The sequence below is a fragment of the Cuculus canorus genome, chromosome 11 (assembly GCF_017976375.1).
Source record: "Cuculus canorus isolate bCucCan1 chromosome 11, bCucCan1.pri, whole genome shotgun sequence".
Taxonomy (NCBI): Eukaryota; Metazoa; Chordata; class Aves; order Cuculiformes; family Cuculidae; genus Cuculus; species Cuculus canorus.
The window spans coordinates 3,760,022-3,781,325 of NC_071411.1; the positions used below are offsets into that span (position 1 = coordinate 3,760,022).

At 54.5% G+C, this 21,304-nt stretch overlaps 1 protein-coding gene across 1 annotated transcript in view; it reads right to left on the reverse strand.

Annotated features, from left to right (window-relative positions):
* Positions 1 to 21,304, reverse strand: part of TEX264 (testis expressed 264, ER-phagy receptor) — a 42,321-nt gene that overhangs the window by 9,434 nt on the left and 11,583 nt on the right. Inside the window, exon 5 of the mRNA XM_054076819.1 lies at positions 11 to 182. Within this exon, the coding sequence (XP_053932794.1) occupies positions 11 to 182 (172 nt within the window). The remainder of the gene's footprint in view (positions 1 to 10; positions 183 to 21,304) is intronic.

The following is a 21,304-nucleotide window of genomic DNA, read 5'->3' on the forward strand; positions in this document are numbered from 1 at the left end:
TCACGGATACCTGCAATGTCTGTCTGGGCATCCTCGGCCTCAGCTGCAGCAGCTCTGATCTTCCTCTCCAGTTCTTTCATTTCAGGCACATAGAAGTCCCCTTGGCGAGCGAGGGGACACACAAAGTAGATGCGGTCCTCCTTGTAGATCTCGATCCGGGGGTGGGCGCACAGCTTCCTCTCCTGAAAGACAGCAGGTGACCGTGGGTCAGGGATGCACCCCAGCAGCCCCCCACCACGTGGACCTGCCGGCCTGGCAGTGTCACAGACTGTTCTGCTTCACAAGGAGCAGTGGCTCCATCCCGAAATCACAGTGCTGCTTTCCCTGTCACGAGAGCCTCCCGCGTGGCAGGGCCAGCAGGTTCGGCCCTGGGGGGGAGCAGCCAGCCAGGCTCAAGGAGGACATCAGAGAAGAGTTTGGGTTGGAAGGGACCTTAAAGATCCTCCAGTTCCAATCCCCCTGCCGTGGGCAAGGACACCTCCCACCAGCCCAGGCTGCCCAAGGCCCATCCAACCTGGCCTGGAACTCCTCCAGGGATGGGGCAGCCACAGCTTCTCTGGGCAACCTGGGCCAGGGCCTCACCACCCTCAGCGTGAAGAAATTCTTCCTAATGTCCAGTCTAAATCTGCCCCTCTCCAGTTTATCCCCATTCCCCCTCGTCCTATCCCCACAAGCCTTTGTGAACAGCCCCTCTCCAGCTTTCGTGGAGCCCCTTCAGGTACTGGAAGGTCGCTATAAGGTCTCCCTTGAGCCTTCTCTTCTCCAGGCTGAACCACCCCAACTCTCTCAGCCTTTCCTCGGATGGGAACTGCTCCAGCCCTCGGATCATCCTTGTAGCCTCCTCTGGACCCATTCCAACAGCTCTATATTCTTCCTATGTTGAGGATTCCAGAGATATTGAAGCCCCTGGAAACTCAGCTCCCCCAGCTCAGTCTTGGTTTTGATGTGCTCATTTTGAGCTGGAGCGAGGGGTTTCGGGGAGCCCAGCAGCTGCTTTACACAGACCTGCCAAGCCTCTAGTTCCTCCTGGCAGCATGGCCCCACAAGCAGGCGTAGCACTTCTCCGCTAATTAATATAATCCAGAGCCGACAGCTCAAGCAGCTCCTTTCAGAACGGAGAGGGCAGGGGGAGTGGGAGATGAATCCCTGGCATTTCAGACAAATCCCCCTCCTACTCACCTCCCCCTGGCAGCGCACTTCAAGCCCTCACCCCCCGCAGCCTGCCAGGGACCCGTGATGGGGGCACGTCCCCCTCGCTGTGCCCCTGCCCACGCCGAGCCGGGGCTGCGGGGACTCTCGGGGTGCCAGGGCTGGGCTGAGGAGCAGCTGGACCCCTCTTGCCACCCCCTCCTCGCCTGCCCGCCCGCCGGCTGCTCGCTGGCAGAGGGGGCGGCTGATTACAAGCCAGGATAGAAGGGAGAGCATCTCTTCAGCGGGTTTTCTTTTTCTTTCTTTCCCCTTTTCAGATCACTGAAAGCTTCTATTTAACCTTGCAACCACCCCAATTATTCTCCTCCTCCTCCCTGCCCTGACTATCTTCTTCCTCCTAGCCCTGACTATGCTCTTCTTCCTCTCTGCCCCAACTATCCTCTTCTTCCTCCCGGCCATGGCTTGCCCAGACATCCTCGGGCAGGTTCCCCAGCCCTCCAGGGCTCTCCAAAGCCAGGGCTGGCCTTTCTCCAAGGACAAGCTCTATGGACACATCAACCATGACCTTACAAAAGCCTGTTTGTTCCTGATCCCCTACCCCCCTGGGGATGGGCAGAGCTGATTTTGAATCATTGCTTTCCTGGCCAAATGCCGACACCAGGCAGAATCCAGGACAGAGGGGAGCCAACGCTGACCCTCTCCCCCGTGCCAGCAGTAAGGCCACCTGGAGGGACACCTCCGTGCTGGCAGGCTCCTGGGGAAGAAAACCCCATGTAAGTCATTTTCAAGCCCAGAGGAGCCGGCACTGTGGAGCCTCAGTTTACCCACCGGCACCACCGGGGCAGAAACCAAACCCCAGCAGAAGCTTTACCCGTCCCATCCCAACGCCTCCAAGACTGAACTTTGGCAGAGTCCCTCCTCCAACCGAGGAAGAACCAATTTGCGATCCCAGTGCCGCAGGGATGCGCAGGGACACGGGCGGGCTTCCAAGGCACTGGGAGCCCAGCGTTCCCACTCGCAGGCAGGTGAAACGCTAACGTATGTGGATCAAAACTGTATTAAATAAAAACAAGACAGGCTGTTTTTAGCAGCAGAGCAGAGGCGGCTCATATCACTCTTGCTTTTTCAGCAACAAGGCAGACAAGAACCCTCCCCGCTGCTCTGCCCCTTGCTCTACCAACCACAAGCCCATCAACCGATCTTCAGCGCAGCTCGTTATTTTAGGCTACTGCAACACATCCCAGAGATGGGTATCTCCAAGATTCGCAGGTTTTTTGGGTGCATCCAGCTGGCTCTCCACCACTTAATGCAGACAGGGACAACTCAAAGGATCTTAGACCAAAGAGACCTGTATTAAATTCATATTTAGGTCTCTAACCAGTTTAAAGCCTCAGCGCTCCAGTCTGGCCTCCACGACATCTCAAGATGACTTTCCAAAGTCCACCCTGGGATTCCTGAAGAGCAGATGCGAGTCGTACCCTGTCCCTACAATTTATCTAGGCTGCTACAACTCCCCTTCCTATTACACAGCCACAGCAGTGACTCCTCCAAAGCACAAACAATGCTCCCTCCACACACTAAATACTGGAAACGTGGCTTTGTAAGGAACAAAAATGCAGATTTGTGTGAAGAGCAGGGTCCCAGACTGGCTTTTGGGCCAAATGCTGCTTCACGCTGAAGGATTATCCTACAAGAGAGATGAGGATGCTCCACTCTGCCAGGGTGGGAAGCAGCTTTGTCTCCCCAAAGCCTGAAAAGCCCAGGTGCTCTACAGCCAAAGCCCATGGACATGGACCAGGTCAGTGGGATGATGCTGAGGTGGCCAGATGCTCACCATCAATACCAACACCCGCCTCGTTACAGAAAACTACAAGGATACTTAATACTTGACTTCTTCCCAATGCATCCAGGGTTCTCCCCAAAAGGAAATGGGGGGAAACTAGAGCCTCAGCATCCCAATTTATGCCTGTACAAATCAAGTTGGAGGCCAGGTTAGAGAGCCAGCATCTGCTTCTGTGCTTCTTCCTGGAGCATCTGAGCTCCTGGCAGGGCTGCTGCAGCACCGGCAGCTGGGCTCAGGAGAGGACAGCATCCCTGAGAAGGAGCAGGGAGGTGGCAGCTGGGAACATTGTCCCATCCAGGCTGAGATCAAAAGGATGAGGCTGCCTAAAGACTTCAGGAAAGGGCAGAGGTGATGAAATGGGAGCCAGAACAACAGAAACAGATAAGGGGATCATAAAAATAAACGGATAGAGGAATCATCCAAAGGGGGTGCAAGGGAGATGGCCCTTGTGATCATCCCAAAGGGGATCTGGAGGCAGGCAAAGGCCAGGAAAGCACAGGCAGAGATGCAGCAAAGCGCAACCAAGTCAGGTATCAGCATAGGACAGAGAAGCTTTAGCATTATCCCAATGGAGAGGAAGGCTGGAAGGCTGCTGCAAGGGAAAAAAACAATCTGAAGAGATTGGAGAGCAGAGTGCAAAGGGGAAGGCTTAAGCAGAAAGCAAGTTAGCAAAGGCTCAAATACATGGCAAAACAACAGAGATGCTCAACAGGCAGTAACATGCTCTGGAGCTGAGGAGGAAGCCCCTCACTCGCTGTGCAGCTAAGCAAACAGATGGAGCAGCAAGGTGGATGTGGAGTTTGGAATGCAGAGCCCTTGAGTCAAATCAAATGTAGTCTCACACGGGCGGAGGAGCTCAGTGAGAGCCGAACAGTGGGATGTCGATGATGCCGGGGCCAGGCTTCTGGCTAGGACAGCAGGACTCAGTAAGTAGGGCAGGGAAGGGGACTTGTCCCTTCGCAAGGTCGTGCCGTGCCTTCTCCCTTCACAGCCCCCTCCAGGAGCTCACCCTTCCTACAGCAGCAGAGACGGAAGCGGCAGCGCAGCGCACAAGGCTTATCTCTATGCAGGACGCTCCCCTGGGCACACAAAGCATCAGCTTTATGGCACGTAAACCATACAGTCGAGCTACACATACACAGCACAGGCCAGTGCATCAGAGCCCATCAGCTCAGTCCTGACACGCATAGCAACTCCGGCACTCCTGTTACAACAGACTCACTGCTTCCTGTGAAGCCTTTTCCTTCTTGGCCCATCTGAGGGCCACGGTGCTGCTCACCATCCTCTAGGAACAACGTTTTACATTCTTGCACGACCCTTTCCCAGTTGAAATAATACCCTGCCCCCAGTCTTTAGTCCTGGGTTGTTTACAAATCACTCACCTCCCTGTAGGACATTCTCCAGGTCAGCTTCATCCCTCTAGGAATGGAGCATCCCCCAGCCTTGTGCATCAGGGAGAATGACCAGGATTACACACTGATTCAGGAGATCTTCCTCAGCAGCAGGAGATGGCATATCCCCAGCAGCACAAATTTCCCCCTCCCTACTTGTCCATTAAGAAATATACCCTATTGTCTGGGCATGGAATGGCTTGGGTGCAGCCTCCCAACCAGAGGATGCTCTTGGTTCCCCAGTCAGGCAGAAGAGCAGTGCCAGGGCTACAGAACATGCAACAAGGCAGCTGAGACATGACCTGCAGTCATTAAAATCCCAGCAGAATCATGCCCAAATGGAAGGAGGTGGTGTGGTGCTTACGTGGCACCGTGCCCCTCGGCACCTGCTGGGAAGAAGTCAAGCTGGGGCACTGCGGGGACCGGCTTTGTCACTCTGTCAGGCTTATCTGCTTAGGAATTCAAATGCCACCAACTGCATCTGTTTCATCTCCCACTGCTGGAAAAATTCAGCTTGTTAGGAGATCAGCAAACGAGCCTTCTGGATGCTCTCAGGATCCTCACTATGCTCAGGCATGTCAGCAGTGCCCAGGCTCCAAATGAACCCACTGTCGGCCCCAAAATACTTCTAGGATCATCGGGAAGGCGGTGGGGAGCACTTGAGATGCTCCAGTTAGTGCCAGCAAGTCAGCTGGCACCCAGCATACCGTGGGGGATCAGGGGACCCACCAGCCCCGTCCCCGCACACTGGCACCTCCTGCCTGCTCACGCAACACAGCTCCTCTCGACTCCCCTCGTCTCGCTTCCAGCAGGAGACATCCATCCTCTCCTCCCCCCCAGTGAAGGGATCGGATGCTTCAGTCCTAGGGATTTTAAAGAAACAACAAAACCTCGTGGAGCTGAAGGGCCCTAAAATGAGTTGCTAAAATTAGAGCTGAAACTGAGCCACCAGCTAGGACCGGAGGGAGCGCGCTGTGTGCCACATCCTCCTCGCTTCCTCACACGCTCCACACTCGGTGTGTCATCCCCGCTTATCTTAGACCACGGGCGCTAGGTAGTGCAGAGAGCCTTTGCAATTCAGTTTGCACAGCACCCAGCGCCCTTTGGCACTCTCCCAGTCCAACCAGGTGACAGAATCCTTGCTGGGCCATAACACCACCCCACACCCAGACCTGGGATGTTTCTGTTTCCATTTCTCCTTGCCCAAACGGTAGCTTGAGGTTAAGCACTGCCTTGGTCTCAACTCTGAGATGATGAAAGCAAAAGAAATGAAGGTACCCTTTCCTCTCTGGGTTTCAAACTTTGTTTCTCAGAAAGCCAAGTGTCTCCTGGGTTGCACTACAAAAAGCACGGCCAGCAGGTTGAGGGAGGGGATGGTCCCCTCTGCTCTCGGAGATCCCACCTGGAGCACTGCTTCCAGCTCTGGGATCCCCAGCACAAGACAAGCCATGGGCTTGTCAGAGCAGCTCCAGAGGAGGCCATGGACATGGTCCAAGGGCTGGACCATCTCTGCTATGGAGAAAGGCTGAGAGAGTTGGGGGTGTTCATCCTAGAGAAGAAGGCTCCTGGGAGACCTTATTGCAGCTTTTCACTAAAATGAATGGAGCTTGTTAGAAAGATGGAGAAACACTTTAACCAGGGCCTGTAGCAACAGGAAAACGGGCAATGGCTTTAAACTGAAAGAGGGCAGGTTTAGATTGTATATAAGGAAGAAAAGTCTTGTGATGAAGGTGGTGAGGCACTGGCATAGGATGCCCGGAGAAGCTGTGGGTGCTCCATCCCTGGAGGTGCTCAAGGTTGGGTTGGAGAGAGTTTTGAGCACTCTGATCCAGGGAAAGAAAGATGTCCCTGCCACAGCAGGGGGTTGGGCTGGATGATTTTTGCAGGACCCTTCCAACTCAGACCCTTCCGTGATTCCGGTCCTCGCCAAGCTGCAGTCTGACCACAGGAGGCAGGGATGAAGCCTGGGTGCCCGTGGCTGCCCATCGAGAAGCAGGAACCACTGGCACAAGAGATGGTTTGGGCAGAAGGGAGGACAAGCTGCTGGAGGGAGAGGCAGGCAGATGTGCTTTTCACAAGTAATACCTCAAGCATCAAGGAAACCCTGAGGTCTCAGCTCGCTGCTCAAGCAGGATGCATGTGGAGCTGGCAGGACCTGCTTCCCGGCACGGCCGCCACTCAGAGCCAGCTCCGGCACAGCCACGAACACCAGGCTGCTGAGGGCTGCAAAACAGCTGCTGCTTCCCAGCCTGGAAAAACTCACATTTCAGAGGTGGTGAGACTGCTCCCACGCACGTGCACTTTACTTTCAAATCCTCTGGGCTGCGAGGTGTGTCAGAAACAGAAGGTGATATAATTGCAATCAAGAAAAGGCGATTTCCATCAGCCAGCAGGAAAACCAAGCAGCACCACCAGCACTTCAGCAGCAGAAAACAAAGTCTCACCAAAGGAGAGCAAATCCTCCAGGTAGCAAAATAGAGCACCTGGCAATTAGCACCTCCCACGCCCACCAGCATCTCTCGCTGCCCTCCGCACTAACACGCTTCCCCCGCTTCCCATAGCGGGTCCCCCTCCCGCCTACAACCAGGACACTATCCTGCCGACACGGCAGCGCTGTGGCTTTGGGACAGGCAGGTGAAAATCAGCCCCCGAGATCCTCTCTGCAGCAGTGAGAGGGAGTGCATTTGGACTGTGGGAGCCGCGAAACGCCAGGCTCGAGAGCTTGGTTTTTCATTTTCACCTTGGCAAAGGCAGCTCGCCATGCAATTTACACCTTGCCTGCGCTTCCCGGAGCTGAATTCCCCAGCTGCTCCCACCCTGGCGGAGCCACAGGGGCTGTGAAGAGGCAGCTGTCAGGTACGGCCAAACCCAGAGGCAACGGCATGAGCTTGCGTGGGTTGGTGGGTACGGGAGGTCCCAGAGCCCCAGAAGGCCTGATGGGGACCAGACATGGGCTCCCACAACACTGGTGGAAGGTGCTGCGAGAGCCATGAGCAGTTTTCTCCTCCCCAGGATAAAGGAATCATAGAATGGTTTGGGTTGGAAGGAACCTTAAAGCGCACCCAGTTCCATCCCCCTGCCATGGGCAGGGACACCTCCCACTGGATCAGGGGCTCAAAGCCCCATCCAACCTGGCCTGGAACCCCTCCAGGGATGGGGCAGCCACCACTGCTCTGGGCAACCTGGGCCAGGGCCTCCTCACCCTTACAAGCAAACATTTCTTCCTGAGATCTCATCTCAATCTCCCCTCTTTCAGCTTCAAACCAACCCCTCTCATCCTATCCCTGCACTCCTTGATCAAGAGCCCCTCCTCAGCTTTCCTGGAGCCCCTTTAAAAGCACTGGAAGCTGCTCTAAGGTCTCCCCGGAGCCTTCTCTTCTCCAGGCTGAACAACCCCAACTCTCTCAGCCTGGCCTCGGATGGGAGGTGCTCTGGACATCCGCTCCTTCAGTGCCCGGCTGAGAAATGCTGCGGCACATCCAGGAGCATCTCCCATCCTCAGAGATGAGCCAGGCAGCAAGTTTCAATGAGACAAAACCTTTCAGAAAGTAGCCACAGGCAACCAGAGCCCCTGGCGGGGGGGGAAGGACAAGGCTGCCAGCCCAGACATGCTCAGGTACATTGTCCATGTGCTCCCAGGGACTTATTTTACTGCCCCTGACTATGGGAACGTCACCTGCAGAATGAGGAGCAGATGGTGCAAACACACACAATTCATGGGGCTTGGGTCCCCCCTGATGTGACGGTGATTTGGTTGTAATTAGTCCTGGAGCAGAGTTTCAGAAATGAAGCAAACTTTTGCATTTAAAAAAATGAATTTCTCTAAAAACTCAGTGCCTTCCACGTCCCCGCGTTCTTCCTTGCTCCTGTACCCTCCACCGGTAAGCGAAGCCAGCTGGGGAGATGGTTCTTACCAGCTTCCAGAGCTCCTCAATAAGTGTTCGCTTTTCCTCCTACCTGACCCCAACCACATCCCTTCCTCTCTTCCTCCTTCCCACACGCGAGCTCTCCAAAGGGGAACTTGGCTGTGACCACTTGGGAAGCTCAAACACAGGATTTTCATTACAGGATGAGAAATCCACATAAATCCACAAAATCTCTCCTCCCCTGAGGGACCAGACCTGGGTTCCCATCCCCACCCCTAGGAGCTCCATCGTTACTGGAGTGTGTGGGTCAACAGCTGTGCCTGAAAGGAGGCAGATGAGACTGTAGGAGAGGTGGATCACAGCTGGAGAGGGCTGCCTCTGCTTCAGAGTGGGGGTCTCTGGGGACCAAAGCTCTCCTTCCAGCCCTCAAAGGATGCTTTCTCAGCATTAATCACAATGCTGAAGAGGTTGATGCAATGATCTCTGCCATCACGGATGAGTGGAGCGATGCTAAATTGCTTTGCCTGCTCTGCTGCCTCGGCGAGGCTGCGAGGAGCAGCAGCTGTGGCAATCTCTCTCCCTCTTGTCAAGGCAGGACCTTTCAGGAAAGGGCTCATTGCCCAAGACGTTCTCCTGCCAATCCCACCTCAGCCAGACAGCTCTCGGAACTGCAGCCTCCCACCCTACGTGGGGCACCATGAAGGCAAAAAGAGCCTCTCTGAAACACAGCTCTTCGTTAGGCTGCTTGCAGGGCCAGTAAGCCCTGACCTAGAGTCCAACCCCACCCTGAGGCACCCAACAATAGGTTGTTTCTTGCAGTGAGAGATCTTCTTCAGCGGCTAACTCACAGCTGAGAGCCCGGAGTGCTCCTCATCCAGGTGGACATTCCCAACCCACTTCCTACACGAGGACAGTCTGAGAGAGTTGGGGTTGTTCAGCCTGGAGAAGAGAAGGCTCTGGGGAGACACTAGAGCAGCTTCCAGGGCTGAAAGGAGAGCTGGGGAGGGGCTCTGGATCAGGGAGCGCGGGGATAGGACAAGAGGGAATGGTTTTAAGCTGAAAGAGAGGAGATTTAGATTAGATATTAGGAAGAAATTTGTTACTATTGGGGTGGGGAGGCCCTGGCCCAGGTTGCCCAGGACAGTGGTGCTGCCCCATCCCTGGAGGGGTTCAAGGCCAGGTTGGATGGGGCTTGGAGCCCCTGATCCAGTGGGAGGTGTCCCTGACCATGGCAGGGGGTGGGACTGGATGGGCTTTAAGGTTCCTTCCAATTCAAACCATTCCACGATTCTGTGATGGCTTTATCTCCCAGGCCACCACTCACTTGAGGGATGACGGGGACGCCCAGTGGAGGCTCGTCATTGGTGGCCTTCTCACACACATCTTCACTTGTAACAGGCCCCGTGAGGAAACCCTTGTGGGCCATATCCAAAGCAGCAGAGATGGAGCAGGAGTGCCTGGTGTCCACAGTGGGAGCTCTCGGTTTCTCAAGCCAATGTCTGGGTTGCCCACCCCAAATCTCAGCCCTTTCCTCTTGTTTTTTTTGCTCCACATACCATCCTCCTGGGATCATGCACATTTCCAGCTGCTCTTCCACAGCTTGTTTGTCACTAGGACAAACTCAGGACATGTCACATTAATGCCACGGGGAAGAAAATGGTGCAGTGGAATAAATACCCCCCATCCCTTTCTACCTCCCTTGAACAACCTTGTCTTTCTGCAACGCCCCCAGCTCCCAGGCTTCATCGAATACATTTCATGATGAGCTAAGCTCAGCCTCACACCATCATTTCACAGCTGAGAAAGCTGAAAAGGGAAGCTGAAGAACTTAACCTTGCTGAACTTGCACAGATAAAGCCACCAGGAGCCCAGACCAAAGCTGGGATGCAGCCGCCTGATTCCCAGATGAAATAGCCCTTCCCTCCTCACCAACAGGGACTTAACATCAGGCTTATCAGCCTCATTTAGAAGGTAAGGAGGCCACGAAGGAGGAAGATCGAGAGTGTTTCAGACTGATTTGCAGAGGAGGAATGGGTAAGATGATCACGATGTCCATCATCATGTCACCAGTACAGCACGCCAGCAAATCAGATGACAGAAAGCAAGTTTCGAGGACAGGAAGATCTTCCAAACTATTGGTCAAGTGCAGCCAACGGTGGAGAAAGACCTGTTTGACCTCCTGCTCAGGGAGACCCAGGCTTGCCTTGGGTCATAGGGATCCCTCCCAGGCTCTCTGCTGCAGGACATTTGCCCACAGGCCAGTACTCACCCTCGATTCACTGCTTTCTCCTGCTTCTCCATCTCCTGCCCTGGGGAGAAGATGTCCCCATGTTTCAAAAGGAAACCAAAGCCCAGGACAAGCGCCTTTCTGAATTTTACTAAATGAACAAGAGACATTTCCCCACAGGCTTCCAGGAAAGCCTCCTTTGAGTTCCAACATCCAAGAGCTTGCACTTCTACCCCAAAAAGTGTTCAAGGCCAGGTTGGATGGACCTCGGGCAGCCCAGTCTAGTGGGAGGTGTCCCTGCCCACAGCAGGAGTGTTGGAATTAGATGACCTTTAAGGTCCCTTCCAACTCAAACCATTCTACGATTCTATGAACAAGCCGGCAAAGCTTTGAGGCAAAGGGCAAAGAGCCAATGATCCTGGTGAGCCCCATCACTACGAGGACTCCTGCCAGTGAGCTCAGTTAACGAAGCCCCCAGAGTCTCCAGTCACCGCACGCCACCGGTGATAACGATTCGCCCAAGGAAATCCCCAGCGCAAACAAAACAGCACTGGCAGCAGAAAGCAAAAGGCAAAGAAACAGGCAGGCTGCCTGCGACACAGGAGGAGGTGAAAACACAGGCAGAGGCGAGGAGGGGGTAAGGGAGGCAAACGAGCAGCACCAGGCAAATTGATCAGGGACCTCAGGACAGCTCCAGATGTCCCCAAGCCAGGACATGTCACTCTGGTGGCTGCACGTGCCTAAAGACCTCTCCAGCCACCTTGCCCAGAGCAGGCGCGGGAGGTGAGGTGGGGCTGGGTGCCTGCCTTTCCTCTGCAGCCCTCACCTCCTCCTCCTTGGCCCACAAGGGACCTCGGCGCAGGGTCCCAGGGGGCTCGTTACCTTGGTCTGGAGAGGAGAGCACCTGCCGAGCACCATGCCGGGGGGGTGCTGGTGGGGACACAAGCCAAGCACCTCCAAAGCCAGGCTCTTCTACTTGGTAACAGAGGCAGCAGGGGAGGGCAGCAGCTGCTTTCAGCAACCTTTGCAGTCTGGCAACAGCTCCTCTGCCAGCGCAGGATCGTGAGTTTGACTGCACAGATCAATCAGATGAAATCAAAGCAAGTTAGGTGAAGATGGAGCCCAGCCTTACTCTGTCCTTCCACAAGCCTGCGGCTTTCCAGGTCGTGTTCTCTCCCAGAGGTGCTGCATCAGCCAGGAAAGCTCCAGGTCCACACTGGGCCACTCGGTTTTCCAGGTCTTTCCCTGCAAGGGAGCCACCTCCTCATCTCCACCACTGCTCACTCTCCTGGGTACCCCGAACCATGCACAGCCATGCATGACGCCATCGATGGCTCATGCCGCAGCCTCTAGAGCTTCTCCTGATCCTCATCGGTGCCTTACATCTGGAGGCCAGCGCCCCTCTTCCCATCATGGTGCCCTCCTTCAAGCTCTAGGTACATAGAGGACGTGGAGGACTTTGTGGCAGCACCTCTGTCCCCATCCACCCTTCCCCACACAGCTGTGGCTCACGGTGGGCAGAGAGCAGACTCTGCCCTGTGCTGCTGCAGCTCCACCCCAGGAAGGCTGCTTGGTCTGAGCTAGCAAGAGAGGAGGAGGTTGGATGCTGGTCTGATGCTATGGGTCCCACAGCAGCTCTTACTGGGAGATGCAGCTTTGCAGAGGAACTGGTGGGAGATGCAAGCGAGGGCTTCTTGGGGAGGCAGGAACCAAGCAAGAGAGGGACAAGTGAACATGGCATCTAGAGACGCATGTGAGAGAGGAGGAGGATACAAGAACAGAGAGGAGCCGATGTCCACTCTCCTCCACTGTGAGCCCACGGCATCAGGCAGGTCCTGCAGCCACAGCAGCCGCTTCTGCTTTGCTCATCTCCTGAGCCGCTCAGCAGAGAAGCACCAAAGCAAGTCTTTCTCTGACCTCTTGATAAGCTTTTGCTAACTCACGGTCTGGTTACTGTACCACTGGGCGGACGTTACCCCAAGCTGTGAATCTGCACAGCGTGAAAAGAAGAGCAGCTGGCCACAGCAGATGACAGATATCTACCTTTCTGCATGTCAAGGAGCTGCCACCAGCTCCTGATAGAAATAAAACCCAGGGGAGCAGCTGACAGTAATCACCCGTCCAGAGGTGAGAAGAAAACACCAGTGTCCACAGTGGGAAGGAGGGTGCGGTTTCCCTCTCTCCAGCCCTCCTGGGATGCCTTACACCCCTCGGAATGGGAACAGAGCCTGTTGCAATTGCACATAGCTGGCAGGCAGCTGTGGACAGGCCCACTCTGTGAACAGCCACAGTGCATCCCTCCTCATGCCCATGGGGCCAGGACACCGCTTTGGGTTCCATCTGAAAGGCAACAACCCCCAGCGCAGTGCTGGGACAGAGATTCCCAGACCAACCACTCTCCCAGCTAACTTAAAGCTCTGTCCTTGACCTTCAAGCAGTGCTTTTCCTTTAAGATTCACCCTGCAGAGATATGAAGATAAGGAAAATGGACACTGTAACAGCTCTAAATGCATCAGGAGATCTTCTGGTTGGTGGTGCGTGGAAGCAGGGGACAGGAGCCAACGTTTCCAGGGGTCTTGCGATGCAAATGCGCCCGTCCACCAGTTATCACTGTGATAAGCGGGCAGAGTCAGGGATGCAGAGCGGTTACTAACCTGCTCTCAGCTCTGTAACGCCCCTTCATCCCTGAGGTGTCCTTACAATTCCTCACATTAGCAGAAGAACAGGTAAACCCACCCACCTGTGGATTCAGCACCTGGCAGTCATCATATAAACCATCAAAAAAAAAATCACCCCAATTACTCCGCAGCACCAGAAACTCCCTGGCATCCTTCTGCTCCCTCAGACCCTTTGAAATGTAAAGCCACACTGTTCGGTGTCTTTTAATTTGGAGCTCGGCCTCAGACCCGCGGAGCCTCGCTGAGCTTTAGGAGGAGCACAGACACACAAAACGTAGACCTGCCAAATCCAGGCTCATCAGCCTGGAAGATGAGCGCAGCCCAAACCTCACCAGTGACTCTATTTCACAGCCCAGTGTCTCCACTGAGCCACCCCAGTGCCGGGGGAGGCTGCCTGCAAGTCCCCTCCCTCTCTGTGCTGGTTCAAGATTCCCGGCTCTCAGAGCCCCTTGGATGCAAGCTGGAGCGGAGCTCAGGCTCTCTGCTGCAGCTGGACTACTCTCACAACCCTGAAAGCCTCCAAAAACCTTCTTCAGCTCCTCCTCTGCACACAGACCAGTAGATCCATAGTTCAAACGCCCCTAAGAGATGAGCTTTGGAGGACGTGGCAGCAACAGGAATCTGATCCTGTCCCAAAAGCTGTGCTTAGGCTCTGTTCCAAGTCAGCAAAGAAACCTCTTTCTACTTTTCCTCTGCTGCCCAGAAGGAGAGGTGACTCTCCATCATCACCTCACCTCTTAGGCAGATTTGTTCCACTCCTCCATGCTGGAGGCACATTCTTTTTCACATCGCAGCCCCAGACCTCCTGCCAGCCCCGAAAGAGCAGAGGCACCCTTCCAAAGGGAGACCATCTCTACAGCAAACCCAGCAGAAACGCATCTGCTCAAACAAGGCATGAGTCCCCACCACCTCACACCCACCAGAGCTCCGAGGAGCCCAGGAGAGGCAAACGTCAGGAGGGTCTACGACAAAGAACTGGGATGCTGCCTTGAAACACCAAGAGGCACTGGTTCATCAGGTGCTGATCCACTCTTGAGGTTAACAGGTACCTTCAGTCTCTTACCAACACCAGACACCGCAGAAGGGGTGCTGAGAGAAGTCAGCTCAAGGATGACAGAGGACAAGCACTGATTCATCCTTGCTGCTTCCCGGGATCTGCTGCCTCCTCTGCCCACTGTGGTCTGACAGCAGGGGAAAAAACTCTATGCAATCAAGTGAAGAGGAGCGGTGCCAGATGCCTCCCCAGCCAGTCCATCAGCCACGAAGGCGAAGAGGCTCGCCATGGCTGACTGCTCACCTGGGATGGAGCAGGAGAAGCAATGCAGGCAGCCTGGACATCCCCACCGGGCTGCAGACCTCCATCAGCTGCCTCGGTTTCTATCAAAAGCTCTGATCTTCCCCAGTTTGGCTGAAGAAGAGAGGGTGGAATAAGCTGCCACATGCTGGAACAAAAGGAATCCTGGAGCTGAGGGCTCCCAGGCGCTCTCCAAAAGTCTGCAAGCCAAGAATTAAGCACAGCTTGACCTTCCTCTTTCAAGGAGCTCACAGACCAGCCTGCAAGCTGTTCCAGAGCCCTGCAACAGCAGAGGCAGCTGGAAACCACAAAGAAGAACCTGGCCCTGGCAAATCCAATGGAGTTCAAGAGGGCCAGGATTTGGCAGCAGGATTTTCCGTAGCCTGTTGGGACAGCCCGGGTTCAGCACCGGGTGTTTGCTCCTCAAAGCGGGATGGGATGTGGCGGTTGTACATAGCTCTGCGTCAAACCATTTCACCTCTCCATACCCTGGACCTGCTTTGCAGAGGCTGTGAGTCCCTACAGGTGCGGCAGAGTGACAGCCACCAGGCAACAGCATAAACAGAGAAAAAGCTCACTCTGATCCCATGAAAACCTCCCAGGACGTGAAGGCTCTGCAAACCGCCATACTTACCACAGGTCACAAGGACTGGTAGCTACGGACACCTCCAGCCCATGGCCTCTGCCTGAGGCCACCAGCATGCAGCAGCAGCAGCAATTTGAACAGCATTGGAAGGGCAGCGGCTGTTGCAGGCAGGCAGAGACAACAGGGTTAGAGAAATAAGAGACAGAAGAGACCCTGAGGGACCTTCAGAGCAACCTTCTGCTTCAGAGCAAACAGCTGGGCTTGGCCACTGCACCAGTGCTCCAGCCACCAATGCAGCCCCAAAGCCCACGCCTTGCCTACGGCATGTAAGCTCTCCGCATGGGAAGGAGCAAGAACCAATTTTGCTCTTTCATCCCTGTGATTTGATCACCACCCATCCATATCTTGACTCAGTGCAGAAAAGAAATGTTTTCGTTTTTCTGCCCTCCCCAAAGCGAGGTCTTTCCTGCCAGTTTATACGTAACTAGAATCGAAAAAGTGCAAGTTAGTCATAGCACAATAATCCTTTTTCTGGAGGTAAAAATGCCATTGCTTTCAAATGTATTATCTCCCCGCTCTGCAGGTTTCAAAGTGGGAGCTTCAGAGCCAGGGAAAGTGGGCCAGGAGCATTCGCTGGGAAAGAGCAATATTTCTAAGAAGCTGTTTCGCATTTGATCGGGTTCATTTCTGCTCTTTCTCAAGCCTGGCACAGCTGGCAAGGTCTGGCTCGGAGGGCTATGGGGAAAAACCATCCCAGGAAAAAACTCATTAGGACTCTGCTAAAATAATTGCAGAGAGACAGATCAATCTTATCATCAAAATAATTGACTGACTGGCAAGGAGTGAAGACCCCAAGGTTTGGGACAACATCGCTGCTGCAGGTAGCCGCACCCATCTCCAACGCCTGACAAAGAAAACCGTTCGAGCCGACTGCATCCTCTGGGATTCTCTATAAATACATCCATGGGAGAGCACATGTACAGATCGAGTCGATAAAGAGATCTGACAGAAAAGCACTGTAGTATTTTACTCTCCCTACTTGCCCAAGGCAAATCATTTCAGTTCTTTCTCTCCCTTGGATGGCCATCTGAAATATCCCTGGCTTCCTCCGTGATCATTAATCCTCACTGTAAAGGCGAGGGGGGGAGCAAATCTTTGTGTCTGAGCAGATTCATCTCTGTCACAGTTTTGTAAGGCTGGGTAAGTCGTTAGGAGGCTGCAAACCCTGTCTTTCCAAAGATGCGGCTGGAAGAGCGAGGTGGCTTCTCGCCCCCGCCTGGGATGAAGAGGCCCCTCAGCAGGGCCACCGGCTGACGGCAGCACCGAGCCAGGCTTGTGGCCATCGGGCCATCAGGGATGCCTGCATGGTTTGGCACGCATGGAAAGGCAGGCGTTTGAAGTTTGCTTTCCTTCCAGGAGCTGCCTTTGGAACCGCTCCTGGAAAAAGGAGCTGAGATGATAATAGGATCAAAATGCTGGATGCCATCGGAAAGCACCCACGGTGGGAGAGAGCCAGGGCTGAGCTGCCAGCTGGAACAACCTCCCTAGGGATGCGATGGAGTCCCCAGCGCCAGAGGCTTTCAAGATGCAATCCCAGCCAGGCTCCCTTTCCCATGAAAGGTTGGACCAGATGATCTTTCCAGATAGCCTCCAACCTGGGCCGTTCCCATTCTGCGATCAATTAGAACTGGGGGGGGTCACAGTGGCTGGCAGCCTGTGTTCCACACCAGCTGCTTCCACGGGACCTGGACTCCTCTGCCTGCTGCTGGGGCCAGCGCTTGCATGGAGTCAACGAGGAGATTAGGAAAAAAATGGGTGACTTCACACATAAAACAAGCTGCAGAGGCAGGGAAGAAGCCTTTGTGACTACCGGATCTCCAAGCTGGCCAGAAAACCTCTTTCCTCCTCAAGGCAGCGATGCTGCCAGAGCTGCACTTTTACACCTGCCCCCATGCAACCCAACAGCAGAGCTGAACCAGAAGCCAGGCGCCTGCAAGAGGAGAGGTGCCTGCAAGCACAAGGCAGCAGAGCAGCCAGCACGCCGCTGTACCTGGCACAAGTTGGCCATGCTGGCTCCGCCAGGGCAGCGCCTGGTCCTGATGGATAAGTGCAGCCAGCGCTAAGTCACTGCTTGCCCGCAAGGACTGTGGAAAACTGACAGCAGATGAGCAGTGGCCTGGGGCTGCCAAATTCCTCCTGGAGAAGTGGGAAAGCAGGGATGCCTGCTGTGAGTGGCAGGAGACGTGACGCAGAGCCCCGGATTCCCATATGTTCCATTAGCAGCGCAGGAGGAATGCATTTCCCCGCAGACACAGGTTAAATGGACCCACTCTGCTGCACAAGCTGACCCCGAGATGGGTCCAAAGGTCCCTACGGCGTTAAACACCATTCACCCAAAAGCCTTTCACCTGGCTCAGCTCCGTGCCCGACCTCATGGGCGCCCTGCTGTCCACTCCCTCGCGTAGCGCTGAAGGCGAGGTCACTTGCAGCACTGAAACTTCTTCGGAGCGTTTTTGTCGCTAAAAATATTTAATAAATAGAAGTCACCGTGAACACACCAACTGATGTGATGTGACATGCAGCTGAGGGTTGCCGACCAGCGGCAAGCGAGAGGCCTTGCTGGAGAGAGACCGCTGAAAACCAGCTGTCAGTGCAGGTCAGCAGGAGATGAACATGCCCGGGAAGAGCTAAGGCCATGCAGAGAGACCTCAGGGTCCCACTCCAGCTTCTGCAGCTGCAAGTCACCTTCTGAAGGGGCTCAGGCTGGAACATCACGGTCCCCACTCCTCCTGCCCAGCCTGAGATGAAGGGCTTCACTGACTCCCAGCACAGAGCACGCGCCTGCCTAAGATGCCCTCCAACACTGCTGGCCAAGCTGCTGCAGACTCGCCTTCGGTGTCAACCAGGCTAGTGGGGAAGCAGGGGTGGGTAGGGAGAGGCTTGTAGCTTGCCAGGACCCCAATCCTTAAACTGTCTGCCCTTAAAATAAGTCCAAAATCTCATCTCAACCTCTTTTACCAGCAGCACAAACGGTGTGTGTAAAGTCCAGGTGAGAGGAGAGAGTGTGATGGACTCAACAGGCACCATCACACACCCCAACGCCCACCAGCCCCCAGGCAACCAGAAACACCTGCCCAAAGTCATCTCTGATACTGCCCTCACCCTTCTTTTCCTGTGGCAGGAAAAGACAGCAGTGGTGGAAGACCTCAGCAGCACACAGCAGGCTGGCTGTGACATCCCCTGTGCCTCAGCTTCCCTGCAGGCCTTTGGGGGAGCAGACTGCAAACACCCAACACATCCCCAAGCCCAATGGGGCTTCTAAAGGAGAAGAGAAACTCAATCCATCACGTAGCACATGCAGATATGAGTGACAGGCAATGAAGACAACGCCATTGAGGGCTTCCTTGGTCGTAGGATAAACCAAGCCAGAGCAGCATTTGAGCTGGGCTCTGTTTATGAGAAGGGAAAACAAGTAGGATGGGTCTTGTTTCTTCCCCCTCATTTCCAAACCCTGCTGCTGGCTGGCTGCCACCAGTGGGGCAAAACCAGGGAGGTGGCTCGTCAACAGCCTCCCACTCTCAGTCAAATCAGGTCAAAAAAAACAACAAAAGCCAAAAAAATCTGGAAAGGAAAACACTCACAGCCTCCACCAGGCGTACATCTGCACTGTCCACCCCTCCTGGGGGCTTCCCATCATCAGCCACCTCCCCACCCCAGCCAAGCGCATCCACTGGAGGCACCGGTGCTCTGTGGGTACCCTGACACTGGAGGTGTCCGCTGCGGACGGCCTCAGCCTGCTGCCACTGCGGCCCCCGGGTATGCAACCAGTGGGCAAGGCGGGCTGGCGAGGCGTGTCTGCAGTGCGCAAGCCACGCAAGCCCAAAACACTTGCGCAGAGTCTGTGTACTTACTCCAAGCCCCTGCCAGCCCAGGGCCCAGCGGCCCGTCACGCTGTCAGCTCTGGTCTCATCTTTGCCATCAATACGAGTTAGAAATGTCAAGTCCTCTATAATTCTCAAGGGCTTTTTTCCCCTCTCCGGTTTTAGTTGATGTATGAGGATCGTTTAACAGCGGCATCAGACAAGTTCCTGTCTTCCTGGAAACTCTACAGACCAATATGTAAGCGCATGTGGGCTTAAACTGAAGGTCACCCCACCTAGCCAGGCAGCCAAGGCGACACCTCTCTCCCCAGCACCCCAAACCACTCTTAAGGAACCTGCAAACCGATTCCCAGTCACCCTGAAACACGCGAAAAAGGGAGGAGGAGGATGGAGAGCTTCATCTCCCAGAAAGCCACAGAGATATTCCCCAGAGAGATGCAAGAAGGGAGAAGGTCATCTGGATGAGTCCTTCCAGGCCCAAATGATGAGACACTGAGGGCAGCAAAGTCCCACACTGGTGGGGAGAAGTTCTGGATAAAGGTATCTTGCTCCCTGGGGAGATAGATATGCAACTTTGGCCTTGGTTTAGAAAGGGTCTTCAGACCCTGGTCCCCAGAGCTTGCAGGAGACCAAAGGAGTCAAGAGGCCAAGCAAAGCTACGGTTCAGGAACAGCACCAGCAGAGAGGGCTGCGTATCTGTAGCACTTCTTAGAGCCCCAGAGGAAAAGCTTGGGTGGGGGCTGATCGGCTGGAGCTGCGATCGGATCTCACGCAGACTGCAGCTCGGACGACTCGCACATGACAAGCTGGTATTTAAAAAGGCTTCCTTCACAGAGTCCAAAATAAAGAAATGAAATCAACCGGGAGAAAGAATTAAAGGGGAAAAACATCCCAATAATCAAGTCCTCTTCACAAACGTTTTACTAGCTGCCAACCCAAGCCAAGGAAAAAGATCGCTCCGTTGCTTCACCTTTAAAACACAAACTGTCTGGGACAGGAAAACAGCTTCATTTATAATAACTGGGAGAAAAGCAACATCAAAAGATCTGGGGGAAGGCAGCGGCCGTAGCAGCGCGGTCAGGGAGCCGAGGGGAAAGACGAGGCGCAGCCGTACTCACGCTGGGCACCGAGCCTTTGGTGCCACTCAGCACCACGTGTAGGTTCCCAGTCCCTACAGACAGAAAGCCGCTCACGTTAAGAAGCTGTTCAGGACACCGGGTAGGGGAGGAGAGTCTGAAGGATGGCACAGATCCCGGACACAGCCAGGAGAAACCTTGGTGGTGCCGCCGAGAAAGGAGGAGCGCTCAAGGAGTATTTCTGCAGTGGATTTAGGACAAAGCCAGACAACACGGGCAGAGGATGTGGGTGAAATATTTGCTTTCCCATGGGAAGATATAACATACGGCTCATACGTCCAGATAACGTACATTTAAAACATGCTGACAAGCTGTCCGCATGTCAAAGAGTGATCTCTGGCCAGCAGGAGTTGCAAGAAAGTCCCAGGAGAGACAGCAGCCTGGACCTGCCAACGCTCAGACGGGTAAATAGCTGACTCGGGCACGCACAGACTGGTCAGGCAAAGACTGAGCCAAGGCAAAATAAACGTATGGCTGCAACCAGATCAGATCACCAGGATCCAAAGGAGATTGGCATAATTAACGCCAACCAACACATGTTTACAGCTGTCAGATCCCATTGAATAAATGTGATTTATTGTAGTGGGGATTGCAGGCTTGATTGATAAATGAACCAGCACTCGTGCTGTTCATTCGAACTCAGAAGAGACGTAGGACTTGGGACCATATCCCACTTCTAATCGAGAAATTACAACTCAATCAAAGGCCAAGTGGCATGTGCTTAAAGGAGCTCTCACCCAGGAGTCAGGGCTGCTGGATTCGGCTGGCAGCTGTGCCGTGGGGCAGGACTGTACACCCTGGGAAAGTGGGGCGCACCTGCCTGGCAGCAGGGAGAGGCATTGACAGGAGCTATTAGGGAAGAAACGCTTTCAAGGAACATTAAATAACCCCAGTCTATGCTTTAAATAACCGACACTCGAAGCAAGGAGCCAGCAGGCTCTCCCGAGCTTCTCCAAAGGTGATTCTAGCCAGCAAGTCACTGCTGCTGCCAGCCTGTCATCCCAGGGGAAGGATGTCCTCTCACCTGCCACAGACGGCTGCAGCTATTTCCCTGCAGCTCCCAAAAGCCACAGCTACACCCAAAGAATCACAAAACCACCAGCTCCTGAGCTCCAAAAGAACCGGGGGGGTGGTGAGGACACATTCTGCAAGGGTAGCCTGACCACAGCATCTCCTGCTCCATGCCAGCCCACCTCCCTCCCATCCCTGACGAAAGGAGACTTGGCCATCCTATTTATTTTTTCAATCATTGT